Source organism: Oreochromis aureus, linkage group 3 (genome assembly GCF_013358895.1).
Source record: "Oreochromis aureus strain Israel breed Guangdong linkage group 3, ZZ_aureus, whole genome shotgun sequence".
Taxonomy (NCBI): domain Eukaryota; kingdom Metazoa; phylum Chordata; class Actinopteri; order Cichliformes; family Cichlidae; genus Oreochromis; species Oreochromis aureus.
The window spans coordinates 42811525-42837454 of NC_052944.1; the positions used below are offsets into that span (position 1 = coordinate 42811525).

The window sequence follows — 25930 nt, forward strand, 5'->3', positions numbered from 1 at the left end:
TCTGTTTGTGGATGTGTGTATTCACGTGTTCATTGACTGCTGTTGTTTATTGTAGAGTCAGTAACTGTAGAAAGAAACAGAGTCAATGCAGACTAAGAGATCAGAGCCGAAGTGAGCTGCTGTGAGGTCACTAATGAAGCTTCTGATGTACAACAATGTGAGTGAAACTGTGCTTTGGTTAGAAGTGAGCAGCTGTCACAGAAGTGTCGCTGCTCCGTGGGCCTCCAGCAGCATCGGTGTGTTTGCTGGGAGCTCGCGGCGTCACTTTGTCCCACAGCTGCGCTCACCAGATGCTGCTTTTCACTCGGAGTGCGTGAACAAACATGTGTATCAGCTGGAAAAGGCTTTTTACGGAGCTCTGCTGCGGCTCCATCGGTTTTAGCAGAGAAAAGAGTGCAAGAAGCCGCCGAGCAGCGCTGAGTTCCGCACAGAGTCACTGAGCTTTGGGAGCTCCACGAACCGAGAGCAGAGAGCACGAGAGCCCGACACGAGGCCTGCACGAGGGGACACTAACCCGCTGTGGACTGCTCCACTGTCGGCCTGCAGTGCTGCTCACACACTCACTTTGAGCTCTTTGAACCCGAGACACGAAACACAAAATGAAGCATTGCGGGGCACACGCGAGAGCTGCTCGCGCTGCCTTCACTCTCCATGGTTCTCATGGTGCGTTTAAGTGCAGCGTGGCGCTTCCGACTTGCCATCACTGTACCGCGAATCTCGTTGAATCTCGATTAGAAGTGAAAAGAGGAAGATGTCCGAGGAAGCTCCCGCACCTGCTCCCGCCCCGGCCAAGGCGGCCAAGAAGAAGACGACGGCTTCCAAGCCCAAGAAGGTCGGCCCCAGCGTGGGCGAGCTGATTGTGAAAGCCGTGGCCGCTTCCAAGGAGCGCAGCGGCGTGTCCGCAGCCGCTCTCAAGAAGGCTCTGGCTGCCGGAGGCTACGATGTGGACAAGAACAAGGCCCGCGTCAAGACCGCCATCAAGAGCCTGGTGGCGAAGGGCACTCTGGTGCAGACCAAGGGCACCGGGGCCTCCGGATCCTTCAAGATGAACAAGAAGGCTACTGACAGCAAAGCCAAGAAGCCCGCAAAGAAAGCCGCTCCTAAAGCCAAGAAGCCCGCCGCTGCCAAAGCCAAGAAACCGGCTGCAGCTGCCAAAAAGCCCAAGAAGGCAGCAGCAGCCAAGAAGCCGGCAGCTGCTAAGAAGTCTCCCAAGAAAGCCAAGAAGCCCGCGGCGGCGGCCGCCAAGAAAGCGCCTAAAAGCCCCAAGAAGGCGGCCAAGAGCCCCAAGAAGGTGCTGAAGAAGGCTCCCGCAGCAAAGAAGTCCCCCGCCAAGAAGGCCGCCAAGCCCAAAGTCAAGAAGGCGGCCACAGCAACCAAGAAGAAGTGAGCTGCCACCACTCTCACACTCAACAACGGCTCTTCTCAGAGCCACCACAGCAACACACAAGAGCTCCTTCCTCACACTCACTCACCACTCTGTTATTCACAATAATGTCATTATTATTAAAACACACTTTTCCCCTTTTCTCTCATTACATTTACAACTTTTATTAGTATCATGATGCACATTAGTGCTGTCTGCAGAAGTCAAAAACAACACAAATAGTAACAATTCATTCTTTACAATCATACCTTTATAGTACCAGACATCACACCACTTCTTGTTTTTCTATGAAACACTATCATACAAGAAATACACCTTTAAAAGTTATCACCTACGTTTTTAAATATTCTATTAAAAAAACGTGACAGAAAATATTACATTTATAGATGCATGTTATTATCTATATATGAAATATTTTTCAGTTCTATTTTTATTTTTTAAAAGCCTACACTGGCTGTTGTAGTGGAAGTACACTGTATATTTTAATGATACTTAGCCAAATATAACACTTGAAATGCTCTACTCTACAACCTTACCTGACTAAATATAGGCCAGCTGAATTGATATTGGGTGATTTCAGGGACACACGTTTTACTCCAGGCTGAACCCATACAGCTATTTATTTTAGCAAGTATTTATTTCATTACTCATTTCATAACCATTTTGATTCATGTACATTTGAACTAATGGAGTTCTGTAGCGTTAAGAATGCGGGCAATTCTTTTATTTCAAAATATAGTCTTGAGGTTTACTTCTATTGTTCAGTCTGGGGGGCTGTTCTCCCCCCAGGCTAGTAACTGTGGCTTCCTGTTTATCTGGCTGACGCAGCTTTTACTCCTCATTTTACGACAGGCAGACCCTCACTGTCAATACATTTTTCACACTATACAGTTACACACCAAAGTTTATAGCTGAACCAAGTGATTTGGCACGTCAGAGGTCAGGGTTCAGCAACTTAATGTCATTCTTGAGAGTTTTAAGGTCGCATGAAATGCTTTGAGAACTCAAATCCACTATTGTCCTTAAAACAGGGGTTGAAAAAGTCATTCTAACCAAACCCACACTTACCAATGATTTCCTGTTCTTCTGATTTCCAGCCGCCCCCTGTTATCTAAGCAAACCTGAGCACTTTCTATTCTTCTAATCGTTTTATTCTACTCACAATAGACACAAAAACCTGAGCGTAGATGTAAGTGACTTTGCAAAATGTCCCAAATTCAGCAGCAGTGCTGAACATTTTGCTAACAGCTCCACATTTTCCTCCCTCTGTATCTGGATAGTTTCTGCAGTAGCAAAGAACTCCACCCGTCCCTCTCCTCCTCCTGTTCTGATTTCCTATTGTGTTTGACAAGGTTTGTGGTCTTGGCACATCATGAACTGCGTGTTGTCTGTTTCCATGAGCTGCGGATCTGCTTTTATTATCAAGCGAGTGAACCATGATGCATGTTTATAGTCATAGTTATGAAGCTAATAATTAGTGACATCCCATTTATTTTAAATCAGTAAGATGAGCAATGAGGTTGAACAAGGCACGAGCCTTAATCACACAGCAGGAGAGACGGAAGCTTTTTGCTTTGGTTTTATTTTGAGACCCGAAGTGTAATCTCTGTTCTCGTCTTGTGAATAATACAAACGGACACTGTTTAGGAGTTATTTTTTTTGAATGTGGATTATAATCCCTTACTGTGAAAGATGAAATGAATGAATGTACATTTGCCAATGAATCAAGATGCATAATCTACATTTCCCAGTACACGAGTTGTTAAAGACACAGTAAGAAGGAGGATGTTTGCTCAGAGAGAAGTGTGTGGCTCTTAAAAGAGCCTTTGTTGTTGGTGAAGCTGAGCGCTTTGCGTTTACTTGGCCTTGACGGGCTTCTCGGTCTTCTTGGGCAGCAGCACAGCCTGGATGTTGGGCAGCACACCACCCTGAGCGATGGTGACTCCCCCCAGGAGCTTGTTGAGCTCCTCGTCGTTGCGCACAGCCAGCTGCAGGTGACGTGGGATGATGCGAGTCTTCTTGTTGTCGCGGGCTGCGTTGCCAGCCAGCTCCAGGATCTCAGCGGTCAGGTACTCGAGCACAGCTGCCAGGTAAACGGGAGCGCCGGCTCCCACACGCTCCGCATAGTTGCCTTTGCGCAGCAGTCTGTGGACACGACCCACGGGGAACTGAAGCCCGGCACGGGATGAGCGGGTCTTAGCCTTAGCTCTGGCTTTGCCTCCAGTCTTTCCGCGACCACTCATTTTGACAGGTTCTTTTCTTCGTAGTATCAAGACTGAGAGGAAATGTGGTCCGATCTGCTCAAAGCCTCGCTTATATTTCCGCGGAGCGCGGGCAGCTTCGTCACGCACCAATCGCAGAGAGGCTTGCGGCAGCGCGCAAATTCAATGCACTTTTCTCCAATGAGCGGCACACACCGAGGCGGGGCGGTGCTCCTCTGAACGGTGCTGCGCACCACGTGGAGCCCCTCGCCAATCACGAGCCGGAGCGGCACCGCGTCACAGCCTGTCACACACTTTAAGAGCAGCGAGTCTCGTCTGTTTGCTACATTTTCTGCTCTTAGCACAGAAGAAGAAAAGAGAGAAAGAATGGCAAGAACCAAGCAGACCGCTCGCAAGTCTACTGGAGGCAAAGCCCCCAGGAAGCAGCTGGCCACCAAGGCCGCTCGTAAGAGCGCCCCGGCCACCGGAGGTGTCAAGAAGCCTCACCGTTATAGGCCCGGTACCGTGGCTCTGCGCGAGATCCGCCGTTACCAGAAATCCACCGAGCTGTTGATCCGCAAGCTGCCCTTCCAGCGCCTGGTCCGCGAGATCGCTCAGGACTTCAAGACCGACCTGCGCTTCCAGAGCTCTGCTGTCATGGCTCTGCAGGAGGCCAGCGAGGCTTACCTGGTCGGACTCTTCGAGGACACCAACCTGTGCGCCATCCACGCCAAGAGGGTCACCATCATGCCCAAAGACATTCAGCTGGCTCGCCGCATCCGCGGAGAGAGGGCTTAAGCGTGCTGTACGCTCTCCTACCAACAAAGGCTCTTTTCAGAGCCAACTCCCTCCTATCAAGAGCTTGCTCCTTTATTATTATCAGACTCATACTTGCACTTCATTCATTCAGTTCATGCTGTTTCTATGCCAGAAACTACAGTCGGCATCAACGTGGAGTTCACTGACTTCAGTTACAAAAATTCTTAATTCATCTTTAACATTGAAATGTTGCTCATCGCATTGGAGTGCTTTGCACTAGACAATATGATAGACCCTGTGCTCTCAATTACCTCTGCTAAATTCCTATTGTCTAAATGTGTTATAAAATACTAGACATGACAGTAAGTCTAACATGAATCACATTTTTCTTCACAGTTCATCTTTCAGGTGCTTCTTTTTTTTTTTTTTTTTTTTTTTTTTTTTTTTTTTTTCCCCTTCCCAAAAATATATTATTTAAATTTTTTACACAATTCTTTGAAGTAACTTTAAGGATGGAAACAGTATCAGTCCTGATCTGCTGGTAATGATCCAATACCTGTAACAGTGCTGGTGTGTGTATACTGTAAATAGTTGGATTGACCTTCTCACCTCTAACACTAAGAAGCTCATGTGACAAATATGGCCAATGTGATTGGCTGTGCCTTTCAGGGAGCTCTGTTTAGTTTTAGCAGCACTAAGCCTGCGCTGCGAGGACCTGCAAGGAGGAGAGGAGGATGGCAGCAAAAAGGAAGAACCTGATATAAGAAAGTATTTTTCAAAGAAACCTGTAAGTCACTTAAAGTCAAGTTCACTCATAAAATGTGTCCGTCACGTCACAGGCTATGCTAGGCCTTGGCCCACATCACTCTAAAATTGTATGTAACCATGAATAATATGTTTTGGAAACTAACTGCACAACAGGCAGCACTATTAGTTATCTCAGTCTCAGAGCAGCATTTCTAATTTTGATTGAAACTGTCAGAGAAAACGGCAGCCTCGAGCAAGCCAGGATATTAGTTTACAGAGGCTGTTAGAATTATATGTCTAACTTTAAAATGTTGGTGACACAATAATTCCATCCTCATGGTACTGTCTTTTGTCTTAATTTTTGAGACAAAATATCATGAGGTAGTCATGATTTTGCAAATATTCCACCTTGTAGTGCAGTTTGCACAAATTGTTTCAGAAATGCACTCACCCTACAAACATTACTGATGAGTCAAGATCTGCACAAATTGACAGAAACACTGAAGCAGCTGCCCATTTTATTCTTATTGTCATGTATGTCCTATTTGTCAGGTGACAGAGGCAGCTCTGCCATGTTGTAGCTCGGACAGAGGTGAAGAGGCGAGGTCACAGGTGACTGACTGATGATTTGGTGCTATAGATTAACTAGTATTTATTATCGTGACAAATGTCAGGCTGCTTTTAGTTATCCCAGTATCCTCGGCTGAGGCTGAAAGAAGCTTCAGTGCTCTCACAAGACTGAAAACATGGCTAAGGTCAACAATGACTCAAATGAGATTAAACAATGCTGCTGTGTGCCATGTCCACCAGGAGAGACTGGACAGTATGGATGTAAAACAAATATGCCAGTAGTTTATCTCAGTTAACGAGAGGAGAAGGCATGTGTTTGGCTCCTTCACATAGTGGACATTGAGTTGTTGTGTGGGGCACCAGTAGTCCATGTCTGTTGCTGTAACAGTAGTTCATGTTTAGAATAAAAAATCCCAGCTCACTGATTTGATCGGGGCAATAGTGCCTAAAATGTTGCATCATTTTGCTGAGAGATCTTTTACTTTGTGGTCATCTTAGATGAGTAGTTTTATGGACAAAAACCACCAGGTCATTCAATGTTCCCTTAGTGCTAATGTATCAGAGATGTTGGTGTACTATAAGTGAACTAATGTTGTTAAGTCCTTAAAGTCATATTCTTTTATTGTCATGACTGTATTTGAAGCTATTTTTATCTTTTGAATGATACCTGATTTATATGGAATATGGCTGAAGTAAACTAAAGTCTACAATTCTTAGTCAATCATTTGTTTAATAGTAATTTAACATTATATTATTCACATATAAAACTATGAATTGTAATTTTAAATGGTTTAAAAGCATGTAGAATAGCACATGTAGACAAGTATATTTCTCCTCTTTTATCAAGAAGCAAAGACAAAAAGGAAAAAAAAAGAAACAGGGCAGGGTTCAGTGGTTGAATCATCCGTCCCCACCAACGCCAAAACCAAATCTACGCCCTTGCCAAGATCCTCCCCCGCTACCTGGAGCTGGCCGTCTGCAACGACGAAGAGCTGAACAAGCTGCTGGGCCGAGTGACAATCGCTCAGGGTGGTGTGCTGCCCAACATCCAGGCCAAGCAGACTGAGAAAGCTAAATAAAATCCCGCAACTGTCCTCAACCAACTAACGGATCTTTTAAGATCCACTCTCAACCTCTGAGAGTACACTTGCTTAAAGTAATGAAACTAAATCTTTAATCCATAGGTGTCAAACTCATGTTCACACTAGAACTGAAGTGGGCCAGCCCTGTTAGTCTATCAGTGTGTGCAACACATGTAGCTGTTTTACTGCATGAATAAAAAATCTGACTGACTTAAATTGTAAAGTTATTACCAGGACTTTTCTTTATAAACTTGCTGTAAAAACAGAAATCTGTGTAGTAAGAGCATAAACATTGTCTCATTGTTTGTTCCTTAAAGTACTTGCACTAAAACTTAAAAACAAGACAGCTGAGCAGATTAAAGAGCTTCAGACTTATAATAATTATAAATCACTACAAACTCTCATTTAGGTCTGAGATTCATTTAGACCGACAGCAAGCCACAGCTCTGTGCTACATGCAAACACACTTTGTGTGTGGTGTATTTTCTGTAATTCTGATCTGTAAATGTGGTCTTTCTCAAGGGAGCTTCTTTTTTTGTTTTTTTCTTTTTACCTGGAAGCATGTCAAATAAACGTAGACAACCTGGCAAAACTTGTTGTTTGTAATGTGTGTTGTTTCATCACAGAGCATTTACAGTTGCCTTTGATACTTTGTTTGCAGTTTCAAACAGACATGTTGCGTTTCAAGTGCATAAAATCTGGGTACTAAAAACATATCTTTGATAATGTTTCTTGTATGAAGGTTATGTCAGGATTGTAAGACTGAGTAAGCCTTTCAGAAATGAAGATCACACGTGAAAATAATATTTCAGGCACACATAGGGCCTTCATAGGGCCTCTTCCACTCATGTCCACCCTCTACTAGATCAAAGGTGGGTAGGTTATCTTAAAAAAAAAAACAAACAAAAAAAAAAAAACAAAAAAAAACACCCTACTAAATAAGCACTTCTGCTTTAAGTGGATTTCTGGCAGGAAGACATTTACAAATAAAGTGATAAATCAGTGAAATTATTGGTTTTCTTTTGTTTGGTGTATGAATATTCACACTCCTGCTCTAGGCGCGTATTAATAAACAGTGGTATTGAATAGGTCTAACATCTGAAGTTCAGTTTGTTGCTACGTCAGTTATTGTAATTTTGTAAAGAAAAGCACAAATTACAAACACCTTAATCTTATGGCAAAAGAAAGTTATGTTGTGAACGTCAGTAATTGTTTGTGAAGTTAAAACATACTACTTCAGAAGTCGGTGGGGTGATACTGGCAGGTATTTTACTAATATTTTCAGAACTTTCCGCCTGTATGACAAAAAAAAAAAAAAAAAAAAAAAACACAACGTTGCAGAACAAAGCTCTCAAAGCGAGGTGTGTGGCTCTTAAAAGAGCCGTTTGATGGATGAAGGAGCATGAGTTTAACCGCCGAAGCCGTACAGAGTGCGGCCCTGCCTCTTCAGAGCGTACACCACATCCATGGCGGTCACGGTCTTTCTCTTGGCGTGCTCAGTGTAGGTGACGGCGTCGCGGATGACGTTCTCCAGGAACACCTTCAACACACCACGGGTCTCCTCGTAGATCAGACCGGAGATGCGCTTCACTCCGCCACGGCGAGCCAGACGGCGGATGGCCGGTTTGGTGATGCCCTGGATGTTATCACGGAGAACTTTACGGTGACGCTTGGCGCCTCCTTTTCCGAGTCCTTTGCCACCCTTGCCTCTTCCACTCATTTTTACAGTCTCTTCTTTGAACGAGCAAAGTCGAATGAAGTTCAACCCCACGGAGCCGTGTTATTATGTGTGCTCGGCGGACGTAAAAGAAAAGAGACGGTGCGAGGTTCGCTGGACGACTGGAAGCTCAGTGGCTCCGCCCACTCTTCAATTCTCTAAATGTGGAAACGTTGTCTTTTGTTAATGACAAATTAAGTCTAACTGAAGGGAGGCTCACACCAAATCGCACCCACCATGTCTGAGTCGAGTTCACATTTTTATTTCACATACCTAATAAACTGAAACTAAACCCAAGTGTCGGCATTAGTAACAAAAACCTTACACCGTCTTAACGTTTTACCCAGAGTCTAGCATAACTGTTCAAGCTAATTTAAAATTTATGAACATCAAAACGATTAACACATGTATAGGTCACACACACATGGAGTATGTCACTGTAATTTGAAATATGAAACTAAATGCTAAAAGTACAAAAACAAATCCCGTTTCTTTATTGTATTTGTAATCCTGTCCAGCAGATTTTAACCATTAGAATTGTGACGTGAAGCCAAACATTTGCCTCACCAGGATGAGCTCTATAAGCGCTTGTCCACATATCATTTTATTTCTGAGAAACCCACACGTGTATTTATTCAGTGCTTTTCGCAGACAAGTGACCACAAAACATGACCAAAAAAAAAAAAAAAAAAAATTAATAAAAATTATAATGCTAAATGATATAGTGTTGGCATTAGGACCGCTCTGGTCATGTTGTCCATCATCAAGGATGTACCCTTTAGAAGAGATGTGTGGCTCTGAAAAGAGCCGTTGTTTGGGATTAAGTAAAGCTGCAAAAGAAAAAGAAAAAAGAAAACAGACGGTGCGAGGTTCGCTGGACGACTCGAAGCTCAGTGGCTCCGCCCACTCTTCTATTCTTCTATTCTTCTAAATGTTGTTAATGACAAATTAAGTCTAACTGAAGGGAGGCTCACACCAAATCGCACCCACAATGTCTATGGAACTCCAAAGTGTTCAAAATTAAATGTCATGTCTATGTTATTTCTGAGAAATCTACAAGTGTATTTATTCAGTGTACAGTAAACTGCATGGAGACAACCAGTTCTACTCCACCCGCAGTCACAGTCATGCCGTTCCTCATTTCCGCCAAAGGCCAGTAGATGGCGGTAGTTTCAGCCGCTCCTGTTTTCTTTTATGTCTTCTTTTACATGAGATGTAAATTTAGGAGTCCATCAAGCAACCCTTCAGATTCATTTCTTAACAGCAAAAGTGAGTGGAAGAGTTAAGTCTTTGTTCATTCAAAGAAGAAAATGTAACCATCAGTGGAAGAGGCAAGTGTGGCTGTTTGTAAGAATATTCTTGCAGACTTGAGGAGGAGGAAAACTCTAGAACAGAAAAATAATAGTCCTTTACCTTGACATCTTTCAAAGATATGATTAATGTTAAAATGTTTGAGTACGATTTTGGGGAGGTTAATTGAAATTTTATTTTCATGTATTTGTTGTAAACTATCATGTGTATTGCCATATATTTTGATGCAAAGTTTTTGTGTGTTGTTTTGTTATGAATTGCCATGAATTTTGAAAATAAAAGCTTTTAAAAAAAAAAAAGCAAGGGAGGCAACTCTTAGTTTATCCTTGCCCCTCTGCTCCTATTGTGCCTAGTGTCAGAGTCTATCATGCCCCCTTATACACCTGCACCCTATGCCTCCAAGTTTTTCAATTTATGGGTCAGATTGAAATATGTTGGAGAAGGAGAACCTCCCACAAGAGATTATGTTGCAGAGGAATTGCTATTTCAGTCCTCTTGGGTGAATCCTCGCGACATTTACTCTTTCATCTCCCTCCCAAACAGAAGGGACTTCGAACTGTGTTTTTTCCAGGAAGCCTCTCTTCGACGTTTCATGGAGATTGTTCTTTCAAACTCTGGCCACCCAAAATGGAAAGAGTGGACTGTAGAATCATCTCTTCAAATTGAAATGACCACACTAGTGGTCAAATTTTGGACAGGAAGAATTCCTGATCATGACATCGAATTATATTTGAAAAGATATTGTGAGGTGTTACATCCACCTATTAAACCGGTGGATAAATTCGGCCTGTGGTATGGGGTTCGGAAGTTTAAAGTTCGTCTTCGGAGAGATGAGGATGGACATCTCATCCAAATCCCCAACTCCATCTCCCTGGGCCCGTACAATGGTCGAGTTATCTATCCCGGTCAAGCGGCTAGATGCTTTATTTGCCAGGCTTCTGATCACCAAGTAAAAGAATGTCCCACGATTAAGTGCTGGAAATGCGGAAATCTGGGACATAAAGCTAAAATATGTAAAAATGAAAGTGAGTGCTCTCTTTGTGGTCAAAAAGGACATACTTTTTTCAAATGTCCGAGATCATATGCAAACATAGCTAAGAATCAGTATCAATCTTCTTCTGCTTTTGAGATGTTTGATCTACAGCAGACAGCAGGAACTCTAGAACACTCTAATGAGGTCCGTTTGATTGTGACTCAAGCCCCAGCAGAAGAACAAATGCTTCCAGAACAGTCAACTTTCCAGAACCTGAGTCTCAAGTGTCTCCTCCGATTGTACATAATGCACCCATCATAACAGAAGGATCTACTGAACCGGCTGTACTAGAGGAGGAGGAGGAGTATTTGGATCCACACTTAGAACAGCAAGAAAGCGCAGAAGGTTGTGAGGAGGAGCAAGTAGAAATATGGGATACAAATGACTCAAACTCAATAACATCAGAGATTGTCAGTGAGAATGATGCCAACAAAGAAGAAAAGGATGATGAAAGCGATGAGGACATCACATCTGAAAGCTATGAAAGCGCGAGTGAGAGCAAAGGATCTCCTGAGGTAATACCAACTGGGAATACTACATTAAGCCATAGTGATGATCTGACGGAAGCAGAGCTACGATGGGCGGTTTTTTCCAATAAGGATCAACTCTGCAATGGGTGAGCTGATTAACGATCCCTCTAGTGTAAGCAGAAAGAGGAGTGTCTCTGTAGTCTCCTATAGTAGGGAGAAACGGAAAGACGTCCAACCCAGCCCTTCGTAAGTAATTTGCTTTACACTAGTTTCGAATATAAGTTTCTTCAGAGTACTAACCTGGAATATTAGAGGCTTACAGTCAGAAAGATAAAGAAAAAAGAAGGTTGACTATTTATTAAAGATAAATTATGATATTCTCTGTCTACAAGAGATGAGACTGAAAAGTGACAATGATATATCTGCCTTAACCGGGGCACTCTATAGTTTCAATCGGGGAGGATAGTGCAGATGGAGTTGGTATCTTCTTTAATGACTCTAATGTGAACATAATCAAAAGAAGAGACATTATTCCTGGAAGACTTCTTTTACTTGACTGTTTTTATCATGGACAGAAGATGCGGATCATTAATGTTTATACTGCACCTGAAAGGACAAAGAAAATGAGGCTGTTAAAAAAAATGAAGCAGCTCTTGGAAGTGGGTTTTAATTTAATAATATGTGGCGATTTTAATATTGTAACAGAAGAGAGTGATAGAGTTGCTACAACGCCTTTTAAGATCAATCATGAAGGTAAATTCTTAGCGCAAGTCTGCACAGATGCTTCCCTCAGAGATTTTTATAGAATAATACATCCCACTAAGATTCATTTTACTAGGTTTGACACAAATGTCAAAACTAGAATAGATAGGATCTATATTTCTTCTTCAATACGCGCCCTGTATTATGATACTTTTATGACTGATCTATCTGATCATATGATTGTTAAAGCTACAATGCAGTGTAGTCTCGACTATCCTAAAAGTTATTGGAAATGAAATACAGCGTGTTTGAGGAACTTAGCACTAATACAAGAACTAAAGCTCGAAATTAAAAAAATATTGCAATTAAAAGTTCTGGTAAGTTCTGAGATAGAACTGTGGGATTTGCTTAAAAGCCAGCTGAAAGACTTCTTCAAATTCAAATGTTTGGAGCTAAATCATGCTAAGAATATGAAATATAATGAAGATGTAAAAACATATATAAGTTTAAAATGTAAAAAAGGAAAAAATGAAGAAGAGGAAAATCAGATGGAGGAATTGAAAAAAGGAATAGAACTGATAAATAATGAATTACTATTTAATATGCGGATAACAGCAGGGTGTGATGGAAATGGAAACACTGATTTTGCGATTGTGTCTGGTCAGAGGAGACATGGTAGCAACTTCATCCCCTCTATTAGGGACGGTAGTGGAAAACTAATTGTGAATGAGAGCGGGAAAAGACACACTATGAGAGAGCTATGCTCTTCCATGTTTTCGGCATTACCTTCAGACAGCAATGCTTTAAGATCATTGTTAAATGTTATTGAACCTTTTGAGCCTTCAGCTTTTGATCCACTCCTAGGGCTGATAAGAAAAGAAGAGGTTGCAGCTGCTATAGAGCAACTGAATAATAATAAAACTCCAGGTCTAGATGGTCTCCCAGCTGAGTTTTACAAGTTGGGTATAGAGGAGGTAAATGAACTTTTAACCTCAGCTTTGAATTTAGGACTTGAAAAAGGAGTATCATGTGACTCTTTCTATTTTGGTCTGATGTGTTTATTATATAAAAAAGGTGATAAAAGTGACATAAATAATTAAAGACAATTAACAATAATGAATGTTGATTACAAAATATTAGCTAAAATAAAAATGAACAGATTGGAAGATGTATTAGATAAAATTATTGTGAAGGAACAGACATGTGCCATAAAGGGTCGCCAGATGTGGGATAATCTGTGCACCCTGAGAGAGGTAATATACTCCAGAAGAGACTCTGCCCTTTTTATTCTTGGTTTAGATCAAAAGAAGGCATTTGATTATCTTTCTCATTCGTATATATGGGCAGTTATGAAGGCCTATGGGATGCCGGACAGTTTTATCACAATGGTGAAATTGCTGTACAAGAAATCCATCATACAAGTCAAGGTAAATGGAAGTTTGACCGAACAATTCCATGCTTCGTGTGGAGTGAAACAGGGATGTCTGCTAAGCGCTGCTTTGTATGTTTTAGCCATCAATCCTTTATTGAAACTAATTAATAACGATTCTAATATTAAAGGATGCTGTTTAAGTGACGGCTATAGAGTGACAGCCATGGCTTATGCCGATGACGTTACAGTTATCATTAGGAACCAGGACGAGTTAGGTAGGTTATATTTTCACCTCAAACAATATGAATTGGTATCAGGGGCAAAATTAAATCAGGAAAAAACCGAAGGAGTGTGGTTTGGTTCCTCGTTACAAAAACCGAAAATAAACATACAAGTAAATGATGAAATGAAAATCTTGGGAATTTGGATTAACAAGGGGGATCCCTGTTTGTTAAATTGGTCTAAAAAGGAATATGAAATTAAAGAAGAAGTAGCAAAATGGGAAAATAAAAACACCAATTATAAAGCGCGAGTTAATATAGTTAAAACCCATATAGTATCGAAACTTCTTTTTCTCGCTATGGTTTTTCCTCCCCTTCATAAAACAATTATGCTTTTAAACAAATTGTGTGTTAAATTTAAATGGGGAACAAACCGAGAGGTAATGAAGTGAACCTTGATGTATAAAGGTAAAGAGTGTGGTGGATTGGGTGTGCCTGATCTTAGCATCACTTTGAGAATTCCTTTTATTAAAAATGTTTTTAGCACTCTTAATAGAGGAACTCCTTGGATTAAAGGCAATGTAGCACAATGGGAAAAATTAAAAGGTAGGGAGAGATCGAATATACCTTATTATAAGCTTCTTTTTGGCGGCATTCCAGAGCAGTGGAAAGATCTTAACATTGTATATATAACTAAAGCCCCCCAGCAGCCCTCCACGAGTGCTTTTTGTACAACCCTTCCATCCACCTCAGTGCTGCCAGAAGCCTCAAATCCAACCTCGCTACAAGAAATGCTTACATATGGAAATGTATCCTTAACAAATCCACTTGTGGTCTCTGAAGCTGTTTCAGGACAAGAACCCAACAATCGTACCTCAATAAATCTTCCTGGAGTAACAGCGGCGCAGACAGACAATAACAACATAGAGGAGGATTTGACGCCCTCAAGACAACTTAAAGAAATAACAGCAAGAAGTAGAGAAGAACCGGAAGACCAACCCTTCTCAGAAACTTCTGAGGTAGAAAATGAGAGCGATGACGAGGATGAGCGAAGTGAATGCGAGGAAGGAATTTCATCGGAAAGCTACATAAGTGCAAGTGATAGTGAAGAATCACCTATTCCGACTCATGTGGAGCTTTCCCCTACAGATGGCCTAGTAAGACGAGATGAAGCGAATCCACAAACAGGGATTTTTCTGAACAAACAGCATCCCGCAATGGAGGAATTGGTCAATGAAACAACGAAAGGAGGTAGGAAAAGAAGTGTCTAGATGACATCTTATGGCAGAGACAAGAGAAAAGACGATCGATCCAGTCCTCCGCAAGGTAATGTTGAATCTACAATTTTCCCCCTCTCTACTGAGCAACCTCCTACTACATAAATATGAGTTAAAATAATAACATGGAATGTTAGAGGGTTACAATCAGAAAGACTAAGAAAGAAGAAAGTGCTTTTTCTGCAAAAACTGGACTATGATATAATGTGTTTACAAGAGTTAAGATTGAAAACCAATGAAGATATTGGAGAGCTGATTAAATTATGGGGTCCAAGCCACTCAGTAGTCTCAATAGGGGAAGATAGTGCAGACGGGGTGGGCTTTTTCTTTAAAAACACTCATGTGAATATCATAAAGAAAAGAGATATAATACCTGGACGGCTTTTATTTGTGGATTGCCATTATGGTGGTCAAAAGTTCCGGTTAATTAATGTATATACCGCACCCAAAAGAACAAAGAAAATGCAATTGCTAAAGAAAATGAAACAATTGTTGGAATGTGGGTTTAATACTGTTTTATGTGGGGATTTTAATATGGTTACGGAAGAGAACGATAGGATTGCTAGTACGACATTCAAAAAGTCCAGGGAAGGTAAACTATCCATCCATCCATCCATTGCGGGGGGTGCTGGAACCTATCCCAGCTGTCATAGGGCGAGAGGCGGGGTACACCCTGGACCAGTGGCGTGTCCAGCGGGGTGGCTTGGGGGGGCACAGGCCACCCCCCCAACCAAACTGGCCACCCCAGGTGCCACCCCGAAGCTAAAACAATAAAATTCAATGAAATATCAAATATACGATTATGTTTTCACAGTGAAGCTCAGATATCCGAGTGTAAGTGAATGCAGCATCGGCTTCTGCGCTATGAGCATCATGTTAGCAAAGGTAGGAGAGCCAAGCATGAATGACAGCACCGCAGAAAACAATTTTTCGGCGAAAGATTAACAGGTTAACATAGCTGGACTGGCCATCGAGCATACCGGGCATTTGCCCGGTGGGCTGATGACTTATTTATTTATTTTTTTGTAATGAACAATGAGAGGTGGTGGATTGGCCAGATGCTGGCTGATGTGTAAAAATAACTTGTTGTTTGGTGGTGGCTATGGCGGAGCTTCCACAGAGGCCAGCAGGTGGATGAGGGAAGGGGAGGCAGGAGGAGGAGAGACCCGAGGCAGCTGCCGGTCCGAGTGTCAGGTGAACTGAACTTCAGGTAAGAAGTTATGACCTGCAGTCTATCTGGGTCAGATATAAACCAAGTTTAGGTGGAGTTTATTTTCGTTGTGCTGACTTTTTACAGTCAGTTACAAAAACTCGTACTGCGTGCTAGCTAGCATGACGGAGTTTCTATACAGCTGGGTGGGTGCTGTGATGTTACTGATAGTGAACTTTATTTTATTCATAAGGTTAGTTAGTAGAGTTGCCAATGGCTCCTTAAAAATGGAATGGTCCCTCATTCAGAGAAAATATTTTTTACGTTTCGTATTGAGCTGAGAAGAGATGCAGTTTGTCCCGGACTTCAGCTATAATGAAAAAAAGACACAAAGCTGGAGTTATTCTGTCTTTACGCTGCACAGCTGCCTCTTCTTCTCTCATTCTCTCCCCTCTCTCTCCTGTTGCTACTTCAATCATGAAACTGATCAATGATCAGCTGATCGGCTTTTCTCTCGTGTTTGTTTATCGCCCACTTTGCACCAGAAAGAGGAAACCAGCGTATGTCGCGCTAAACAACAGCAGCACGTTTAAGCTTGATCAGCTGTTGATAGAATTTATTTAATATTAATTTCTAGTATCAGCTGATGTTTGCTGGAGCCACAGCTGTAAAAGCTGCTGGTCATGATATCGGTTTGGATATGAGGTGAGAGGGAAACATGCAGATGAAACCAGGAGATGTCCTTACTGAATCATCAGAGCTGAACAGGTGATGGAGAAACAGGTTTACCTTTTAGGTGACATGAATGAGTTGAAGGGAAGTTATGAACTGTTTCTGAGAGACAAATAACACCAGGGTCCTTTTCTGTGTAGCTGACAGCTGGTAACTGTGCAGGGGCGGGTCTAGCAAAGTTTTGCCAGGGGGCCAGGTAGGGCATTAACAGGGAAAGGGGGCACAAAGAAATACTTTTCTTTCTTATTCTTATTTAAAATGTCTAGCTTTTATTAAATAATTATCTGAATCTTGCGAACAAAGTTTTTATCTGACGTAAAATGTATAGAAATCATACATATACCAACAAGACTTCACTGTCACAACAGCGTTTGTTTTCATTCAAAGGCTTTATGGCTTTAATACCTGGTGGGCCAGTCTCTAGTCAAAATGCCCAATTTTTTGTCCCAGTCCAGCCCTGCAGGTTAATACTGGCAGTGTCACCATGCCAGCTGACTGTATTTCATCATCAGCCAGTGTTGTTCTTTATACATCAATATTACCAAAGTTTACCATAAGGAGATTTCAATGCAAGACACCCTACGAGACCACCCATCTCCCATGCTACAGTTAGCAAACTGCTTGCTAAGTTTCGTGAAACTGGTTCAGTGTTGGATTTGCCAAAATGTGGACGCAAGAAAACTGTCACTAATGAAGAAACATCAGTGGCTGTCCTAGCTTCATTCAGCAAGAGCCCACAGCGTAGCACTCACCGCATGTCACTGGAGAGTGGCATTAGTCGAACATCCCTTCGGCGGATATTAGCTACTCACAAATGGCACCCTTACAAACTCCAGCTACTGCAGCATCTCAACGAGGATGACCCAGATCAGCGCACAGAATTTGCAGAATGGGCAAAACAAAAATTGGAACAGGACCCTCAGTTCACGCAGAAGATTTTGTTCAGTGATGAGGCAAACTTTTATGTGAATGGTGAAGTTAACAAACAAAACCACCGCTATTGATCTGACACTAACCCACATTGGATGGATCCCTCCAAGACTGTTGGAACAACAAAAGTGATGGTTTGGTGTGGTATATGGGGTACAACGATAGTGGGTCCATTCTTCATCAATGGAAACCTCAAGGCCACTGGATATTTGAAATTGCTACATGATGATGTGTTTCCCTCTTTATGCACTGAAGCTGGCACTTTCCCTGAGTTTTTCCAGCAAGATGGTGCACCACCACTTTATGGGTGCCAGGTCCGAGCATTCCTAGATGAACAGTTTCCTGGAAAGTGGATTGGTCGTCGTGGGCCAGTTGAATGGCCCCCAAGGTCTCCCGATCTGACCCCCTTAGACTTTTATCTTTGGGGTCATCTGAAGGCAATTGTCTATGGTGTGAAGATACGAGATGTGCAGCACCTGAAACTACGGATACTGGATGCCTGTGCTGGCATTTCTCCTGCCGTGTTGCTATCAGTGTGTGAAGAGTGGGAGAAGAGGGTTGCATTGACAATCCAACACAATGGGCAGCACATTGAACACATTTTATAAGTGGTCAGAAACTTGTAAATAACTCATGAAAGAATAAAGTTACGTTGAAACCAAGCACACCATTGTTTTTCTTGTGACATTACCAATAAGTTTGATGTGTCACATGGCCCTCTTCCTATTGAAAAAACAAAAGTTGTGTCCAAGATGGCCGACTTCTAAATGGCCACCATGGTCACCACCTATCTTGAGGAGTTTGCCCCCTCACATATACTAATGTGCCACAAACGGGACTTTAATATCACCAACCATTCCCATTTTATTATGGTGTATCCATATAAATAGCCCACCCTGTAGAGTTGTGGGAGATACTGAAAGAACGGATGATAATTTTTTTCAAATTTAAATGTAGAGAAATAAATTATGCAAAAATATAAAGTATAACAAACAAGTAAATCAATATATTTATTTGAAGAATAAAAAATCTAGAAAATGAGGATGAAGAGAACCAGATTGAAGAACTTCAAATTAGTATTGAAAAAGTAAACAATGAAGTATTTAATATACAAAAATCTATGGGATGTGATATGAATGGAAAGAAAGATTATATGATCGGAGCTAACCAAAAGAAACGTAATAATGATTTTATTTCCTCTATAAGAGATGATGGATGAAATTCCTTTGTTAATGAAGTAGATAAAAGGCGAGTTATCAGAAGGCTATGTTCCCAAATGTTTTCTCTGTTATCTACAAAAACAAGTGCAGTAGAATCCCTACGAAGTAAAATAGAGCCCCTGGACTTCATCCAATATAATTCACTTTTAGGAAATATTACTAAAGTAGAATGTGCGGTCAGCCAGTTAAATATGAATAAAAACCCTGGTTTAGTTGGACTAATTATGAATAGGTTAGAAGAGGTATTAAAGAAAATTATAGAAAAAGAGCAAACATGTGCAATAAGAGGTCGTTTGATGTGGGATAACTTATGTACCTTGCGTGAAATAATTTATAATAGAAAAGACAGAAATTGTTATTTTAAGTCACAGAAGTAAAAAAAGGTTACCTTTGTTTTCCAGTTACCCTCTTAGTTCAGAGAAGCTGACTGTAGCAAAAAGCATCATCACCACTTTTCCATCCCTGAGTGTCCGAGTGGCAGGACAGGGGGAAGGATTTGTAAGTAAATTTAGCATTTTAATAATGTAAATTCCACTACATACTGTAAATTGCACTTTTTCCCTACTACTGTGTATCTTTTAACCTTTATCTCATTATTTATTAGAGCTTTTTTTTCTCAGTTAAAATTGCTCAGCTGTTACCCATATACCTCTGTCCTTTCTTCCTCAGGAGCATTATTATGATCCAGTCTCTCATTGTGGATTCCTAGAGACTAAACTGCACAACCTTAGACGGAATCTTGACCAGGGGCAGAGACGTTATAAGAAGCGAAAAGTGACAGATGACTGTGGTGAAGACAAGAAGCTCAGGCGAGAGGATGGGAATACCAGGAGCACAGATGAGTGGGTCACCCTGATCAAAAGATTGTGGCCCTCAGCTGAGAACTCATGTCAGGCATGGAGGAAACATACACCAGTCGCAGAGCCTGGATTAGCAAGGACTCCCCCACTGCTGCTGAAATATTCAGAGAGTACCTACGGTTTTTGGACATGCCAAGTCTGGTAAGTTGCTTGGTTCCCTGGTAATGGTTTGTGTACTCCTTCTCCACTCAGTTGTGTTTTGCATACAAAATATGTAACAGGAGTGGATACATTTGGAGGTACGTTTATGAGCTCCTAGTGAATATTTTGAAAGTTTTATAATTTCAGAGTTGGATCATTATTCAATGGGCTTTTATTACAATGAGCATCACTTTTCACATGATCCAAAATCTTAGTCATGCCACCAAATTACTATCTAATAGTAGGGACATCAAATGACAATGTAGAAGGTGCTGCTCATGGAAGTGGAAAAACCTACAAAAAAATCAACTAAATCTGTACGAAACTCTGCTTTCAGCAGCACTATTTTCAGCAAAAAAGCTCTACAGGACAAACCGCAGACAGACAAAATAAGAAATTGGCTGCTAGAAAGTTGAACATCAGCTAAAAAGTCCTAATTTTTTTTCAGGGTCTGATGGGACCCAATTTATAGCTAAAATTAAGGAATAATGGACTTGTATTTAAATACCACTCCAAGTAAATTGTTATGTTTCACTGTGTACGTAAGCTTGATGTGGAAGTGGGTAACAGAAATGTGATACTGTAAAGTTTGATTTTAGCCATACAGCTACCAAATGGGCAGAATGTACTTTTGATTTCATGTATTTAATGCTTTATTTTAAATTTTAATACTTTTTTTTTTTCTCTCCATAAGCTGGATTTAAAAATTGGCAAGCTTACAGGAGGAAAGACGGATCTCTTTTTACGAAAATGGGAGGCCAGTATCATTCTGAAACTCAAATCAGTAGCTGCCCTGGAGACAAGAATGTCCTCTCTGTTGAAGGATTTTGAAGAGAAGACTGAAGGTATTTTTTCATACCCCCCCCCCCTCCCGTTTACTATTATAAAGTAAGAAAAAAAGGATGATCAAATTCATAGTTCTGTTTACTGTCTTTAGATGACAAGTAAGTGGATATTAAAAACTGAATAGAAAAACTATACAAAAAAGGGTTATAATTTTTTTAAAATTTTGTTGTTCTTTTTCAAAAAAATACCAGTATGTATCAGTCATTGAAACGCTCAAGTTTTTATTCCAACATGAGGACATACAGGACCTCTTTGTTCAGAATAAGAAGAACACTGATGCCAAAATGCGTGATTACTGTGATGGCTCTCACTTCTCCTCACACCTGTTGTTTAAAATGTACCCTGATGCTCTTCAAATACAACTTTGATGACCCTGAAACAACAAATCCTTTGGGTTCCAAGACAAAATTACAAAAGCTAGGAGCTGTGTATTTTACCTTGAAGAATTTGCCACCAGAGTAGAATTCCTCACTTGCAAATATTCACCTGTGTCTTTTTTTCAACTCAGTTGACATGGAGGTACATGGATTTGACAAGATTTTGCAACCACTTCTTGATGACTTGAGATTTCTTGAAAATTCTGGTCTAAATGTGGATTCAAAAGGTCATAGCCATCAACTATATGGTACAGTTTGTGTGTTAACAGCAGATAATTTGGCAATTCATTCACTTTGTGGCTACCTTGAAAGTTTCTTTGCAAAGAAATTCTGTCAGTTTTGCATGATTGACAAAGCAGATGCACAGTTGATATATGATGAAGACAAAGTTGAGTTGCGCACCAAAGACAGTTATCAGGAACATATCAGCTTAAACGAACCAAGCAAAACTGGTGTGAAAGAGGACTCCTGTCTGAATAACCTTAAGTATTTTCATGTAACAGAAAACATAAGTGTTGATATCATGCATGATATACTTGAAGGTGTAGCCCCTTTAGAGGTTAAATTAATGCTTCGCCATTTCTTTTTTGAGGAGAAGTTGATGACTTTGGAACAGCTAAATGAGAGGCTTTCCAGTTTCCAATATGGATATGGAGACATTAAAAACAAGCCAAGTGTTATAATGAACTTGAGAACCAGTGAGAGTGTGTTAAAACAGACAGTATCTCAAATGTTGTGCCTTTTACTGGTGTTGCCCTTTTTGTTGGGAGATTATGTAGACCGAAAAAGTCAACACTGGCATTTATTGATTTTACTGAGAGAGATATGCAGTATCATCTTTGCACCAGTCATTACAAGGGGGCTTGCAGTATTCCTAAAAGAACTGATAATAGAGCACCATACTCTTTTCAAACAGCTGTATGCCACAAATCTTTTTCCGAAACATCATTTTATGATACATTATCCAAGGATGATGGTTTTGTTTGGACCTCTGTCTAAACTTTGGTGTATGCCATTTGAAGCCAAGCACAATCCATTTAAAACACTAGCACATTCAGTTTGTAACTTCAAAAATGTGTCAAAAACATTGGCTTTTAAACATCAGGTTCAACACATGTATCACTATAAGCATAGTGACAATCTAGCTAAGAAAGTGGATGTGTCCAATGCCTATCTAGTTAGTGTGGGGTCACTGAAAAAAGCTGATGTCTTGTTAGACAACTTGAGGTTAACCCTTGTACAAGACCTTTCTCTGACTAGTGCTGTTTTTGTGTCACACAGTATTGATGTGTATGGCCAGACTTATAGAACTGGTTCTGTATTGACACTAAGAAGAGACTTTAGAGAAGAGCCTTTGTTTGGTGCAGTCATTCATATCTTGTCACAGTCAGTTAATGAGTCTGTCTTCGTGTTTGTGAGGATTCTGAAAGTCAATTTCTTCGATGACCATTTTTATGCCTATGCAGTGGAAAGGTCAAACGAATATGAACTGATTACATTGGCTGAAATTTTTGATTTTCGGCCTTTATATATAGTGACAAGCTTTGATGCTAATAAGCTGTGTTTAAACCCAATGTACAAAATTGTATAACCTGGATGCTATATTCGCCAAAATGGAAATATGCTTTTCTGTTTGCATGCAACTGCACATTTGTTACCTTACCTGTTACCTTTAAAAAAATTACATTCATGTATTGTCTGGGCATGATTATATCAGAACATATGTATATGATAATTGCCCTTTTTTTCTATTTTTTTTTTGACATTTTAATGATCTAGAGAGTTAGTCAGATATTAATTTTGTTTGATTGTGTCAATTAAAAATTGTAAAATAGCTTTGGCTAAAATTGAATTTAATACATTTTAATACATTTTAATTGAAAAGATTCTGAAAAAATGTTGTTTATTCAGTTTGTAATCATTTATAATATGCTAAGCAAAAAATTGAATTCAATAAATGCATATTTTGCTCTCCTTTTTTAAAAAAATCAAATGTACACATTTTAACACATCTTTGTGTGAAAATAACACATCCTTGTGTTGACTTTTTTTTAACACAGAAAATGTGTTAAAGGAGCAGACACATTAATTGTGTTAAAACTGACACATCATGTGTTGTCCCTGAGCTGATGCAGCACATGTGTTAAAATTTAACACATGATGTGTCAATTTTAACACATCCCTTCTAAGAGTTTAGCTACTGTCTCCCCCCGTCCTCAGAAAACTGTTATTAAATTAAGTAAATTGTGTACTAAATTGATTTGGGGGACAAACCGCGAAGTAATGCAGAGGAAATTAGTGTACAAAGGAAAAGAAAATGGAGGATTAGGAGCGCCAGATCTTGGTGTCATTTTGATGATTCCCTTTTTGAAAAATGTGTATAGAGCATTAGAGCGAAGCACCCACTGGATCCAAGGGGAGAAATCCTTGTGGGAAATAAATGTAAGGGAGAGCCCGAACAGGAGTGCCATACTTTAAACTTGTGTTTGGGGATTTTGTAGATCAGTGGAAACTGTGTGGCTTAAATCTTTTACAACTAAACTCAAAACAAATATATAATAAAATCAATCTGGAAAAAAACAAAGGTATGATACAATATAAGTTTGCTGAAAAAGAAGAAAATCAGAAAATAGTTAAAAACATATATGACAAAGTAATATCCGAGAACATGAGAGATACAGTGTGGCTTATCTCTGTCGGACGTCTCCCAGTAAGAGCTGTGGTTCAGTGGAGTTGCTTCGTTACTACAAAGAAATGCCCTATGGAGAATTGTGATGAGGACTAAACTCTTGATCATCTGTTGATATCATGTTACAGGACGGTTGAAATAAGACAGAAGATGGAGAAACTCGGATTTGATATTGAAAATAATACAAAAGCAGTAAGATATGGTTTGTTTAACGAAAAGATGAGTTAAAATAAAAGAAGATTGTTTTGGTTGGTGATGTGCATTATAAATGTACACATATGGAAAACAAGGACTAAAGGGCTTATAGAACAAAAAATGATAAATAATTCCGTAGTATGTAAAAATATTGTAGCGGACCTGAGGAGGAGGAAAACTAGAGATATGAAACTATGTAATGACTTACTGTGGGAGTTTTTATCATTGTAAAATGTAAAACAATATAATGTGAATACTTTGTGCATGGTGTTAATGTGATGTGTATTTGTAATTGTGAATTTGATATTTAAATAAAGTATTTTAAGGGAAAAAAAAGAAAAGAAAAGGCGGTAAAGGACTCGGTAAAGGAGGCGCAAAGCGTCAGGGCATCACCAAGCCAGCTATCCACAGTCTGGCTCGCCGCGGTGTCAAGCGTTGTTATGCCTTTTGGTCAAAAGTCAGTAGTTAGTGCATAATCTGATTAAGTTACGTAAGCAAGGTGATAAATAAGTTCAAAGTTAAGAAATATTATAAGTAATTCATGCTAAAAACAGTTAAAATGTGTGGGTTCGAAATTTGCTCAGAGTGAGACATCGTAATCGCAAGCGATCTTTGTATTGTATGTGCGGAAATGGGAGCGAGGGAGAGCTCTGATCATTAACCTATCTTTGACGTATTTTCTCCGTTAACGCTGTGAAAAGTGCTTCGGCAGTATTAAAACAGTGAATAAGCTCATGTACACGCTAAAAGTGCCCTACACGCTTGTACCTTGGAAAAGTATTAATGTGTTCCAAAACAACTTTTATATGTGTTTACATGGAGTGAACTGTGATGCTAATGTAACGCACGTGTTAAGCTAGGCTAATCATTAAGTTTGTCATTAAGATGTGTATTAGCTAGCAATTTATTTTCACTTTCTGTATATTTCAGTTACAAAAAAAGAAATAGCAAGAAGAAGCCTTGAGAGAGGATAAGGCTTAAAAAGATCTTCATTAAAATCAAGAAAAGCAAGCCTTGTGTAGAAGATCTCGTCTATTTTGTTCGCTGGCTGTCTAGCTTCACATGTTCATGTGTCGTGAGGGCAGCACAAGCGTATTTCTGGTCTGATCTATGAGGAGACTTGTGGTGTGTTGAAGGTGTTCCTGGAGAACGTCATCCGTGACGCCGGCACCTACACTGAGCACGCCAAGAGAAAGACCGTGACTGCCATGGATGTGGTGTACGCTCTGAAGAGGCAGGGTCGCACTCTGTACGGCTTTGGCGGTTAAATTTGCAATACTGATCCAAACAACAAAAGGTCCTTTTTTTTTTTTTTTTTTAAAACACTTTATTAAAGTATACAAAATTACATACATATAAAATTCACATACATATACAAATTACATATACAAAGTTACGATCACATATTACTCATTAAGGAAAAAGGAAACCAAAGGAAGAAAATTAAGCATCTGAGTCCACAAATCACTTATTAAACTTACAGTTTCAATACATCCCAGGGGGAGGCTTTTCCAAGTTTCAGGTTCATTGTTCTTCTTTTCCGTAGATCTGTAATGATATGTTTACTCACCACATCACCACTTATCATCCTTTGCTCTTTCACGCCTTTGACACGGATTTTCCAAATATGTGTTTATTACACACATTATTAACCAGAAAAGTCTCCTTTTGTCTTCACCCATTTTTTCTTTAAACAACCCATATTTAACCGCTTTAATGTTAACATCGACATCATAACCAATTTCTATCATCTTCTGCCTCATCTCAGTTGTCCTATAACAGTCCAATAGAAGATGTTCTAAAGTCTCATCATCATTACAGTCTGTCATAGGACATGTCTTGGTGGTAGCAAAACAACTCCACTGGACTACTGCTCTCACAGGGAGGCGCCCGAGCGAGATGAGCCATACCACATCTCTCATGCTTTCGGATATTATTTTGTCT

At 40.3% G+C, this 25930-nt stretch overlaps 4 protein-coding genes and 1 pseudogene across 4 annotated transcripts in view; 2 read left to right on the forward strand and 3 right to left on the reverse strand.

Moving 5' to 3' along the window:
- LOC116333427 overlaps window positions 1–25930 on the reverse strand; it is a 493334-nt gene that overhangs the window by 71863 nt on the left and 395541 nt on the right. The gene's annotated exons all lie outside the window — the stretch shown is intronic.
- On the forward strand, window positions 752–1437 carry LOC116318754 (histone H1-like). The gene has a single exon (XM_031737876.2). It carries the CDS (start codon window positions 752–754, stop codon window positions 1385–1387), a length of 636 nt encoding a protein of 211 aa, XP_031593736.2. The 3' UTR covers window positions 1388–1437.
- Window positions 3161–3669, reverse strand: LOC120438191 (histone H2A). The gene has a single exon (XM_039608640.1). The coding sequence runs from the start codon at window positions 3625–3627 to the stop codon at window positions 3241–3243; it is 387 nt and encodes a 128-aa protein (XP_039464574.1). The 5' UTR covers window positions 3628–3669; the 3' UTR covers window positions 3161–3240.
- Window positions 3939–25254, forward strand: LOC116318749 (annotated as a pseudogene).
- LOC116324811 (histone H4) lies at window positions 8108–8471 on the reverse strand. The gene has a single exon (XM_031745563.2). The coding sequence runs from the start codon at window positions 8461–8463 to the stop codon at window positions 8152–8154; it is 312 nt and encodes a 103-aa protein (XP_031601423.2). The 5' UTR covers window positions 8464–8471; the 3' UTR covers window positions 8108–8151.

Excerpts from the sequence above, each read along its gene's own strand:
- LOC116318754 (XM_031737876.2), top strand. The coding sequence starts at position 752 with ATGTCCGAGGAAGCTCCCGCACCTGCTCCCGCCCCGGCCAAGGCGGCC.
- LOC120438191 (XM_039608640.1), bottom strand. The coding sequence starts at position 3,627 with ATGAGTGGTCGCGGAAAGACTGGAGGCAAAGCCAGAGCTAAGGCTAAG.
- LOC116324811 (XM_031745563.2), bottom strand. The coding sequence starts at position 8,463 with ATGAGTGGAAGAGGCAAGGGTGGCAAAGGACTCGGAAAAGGAGGCGCC.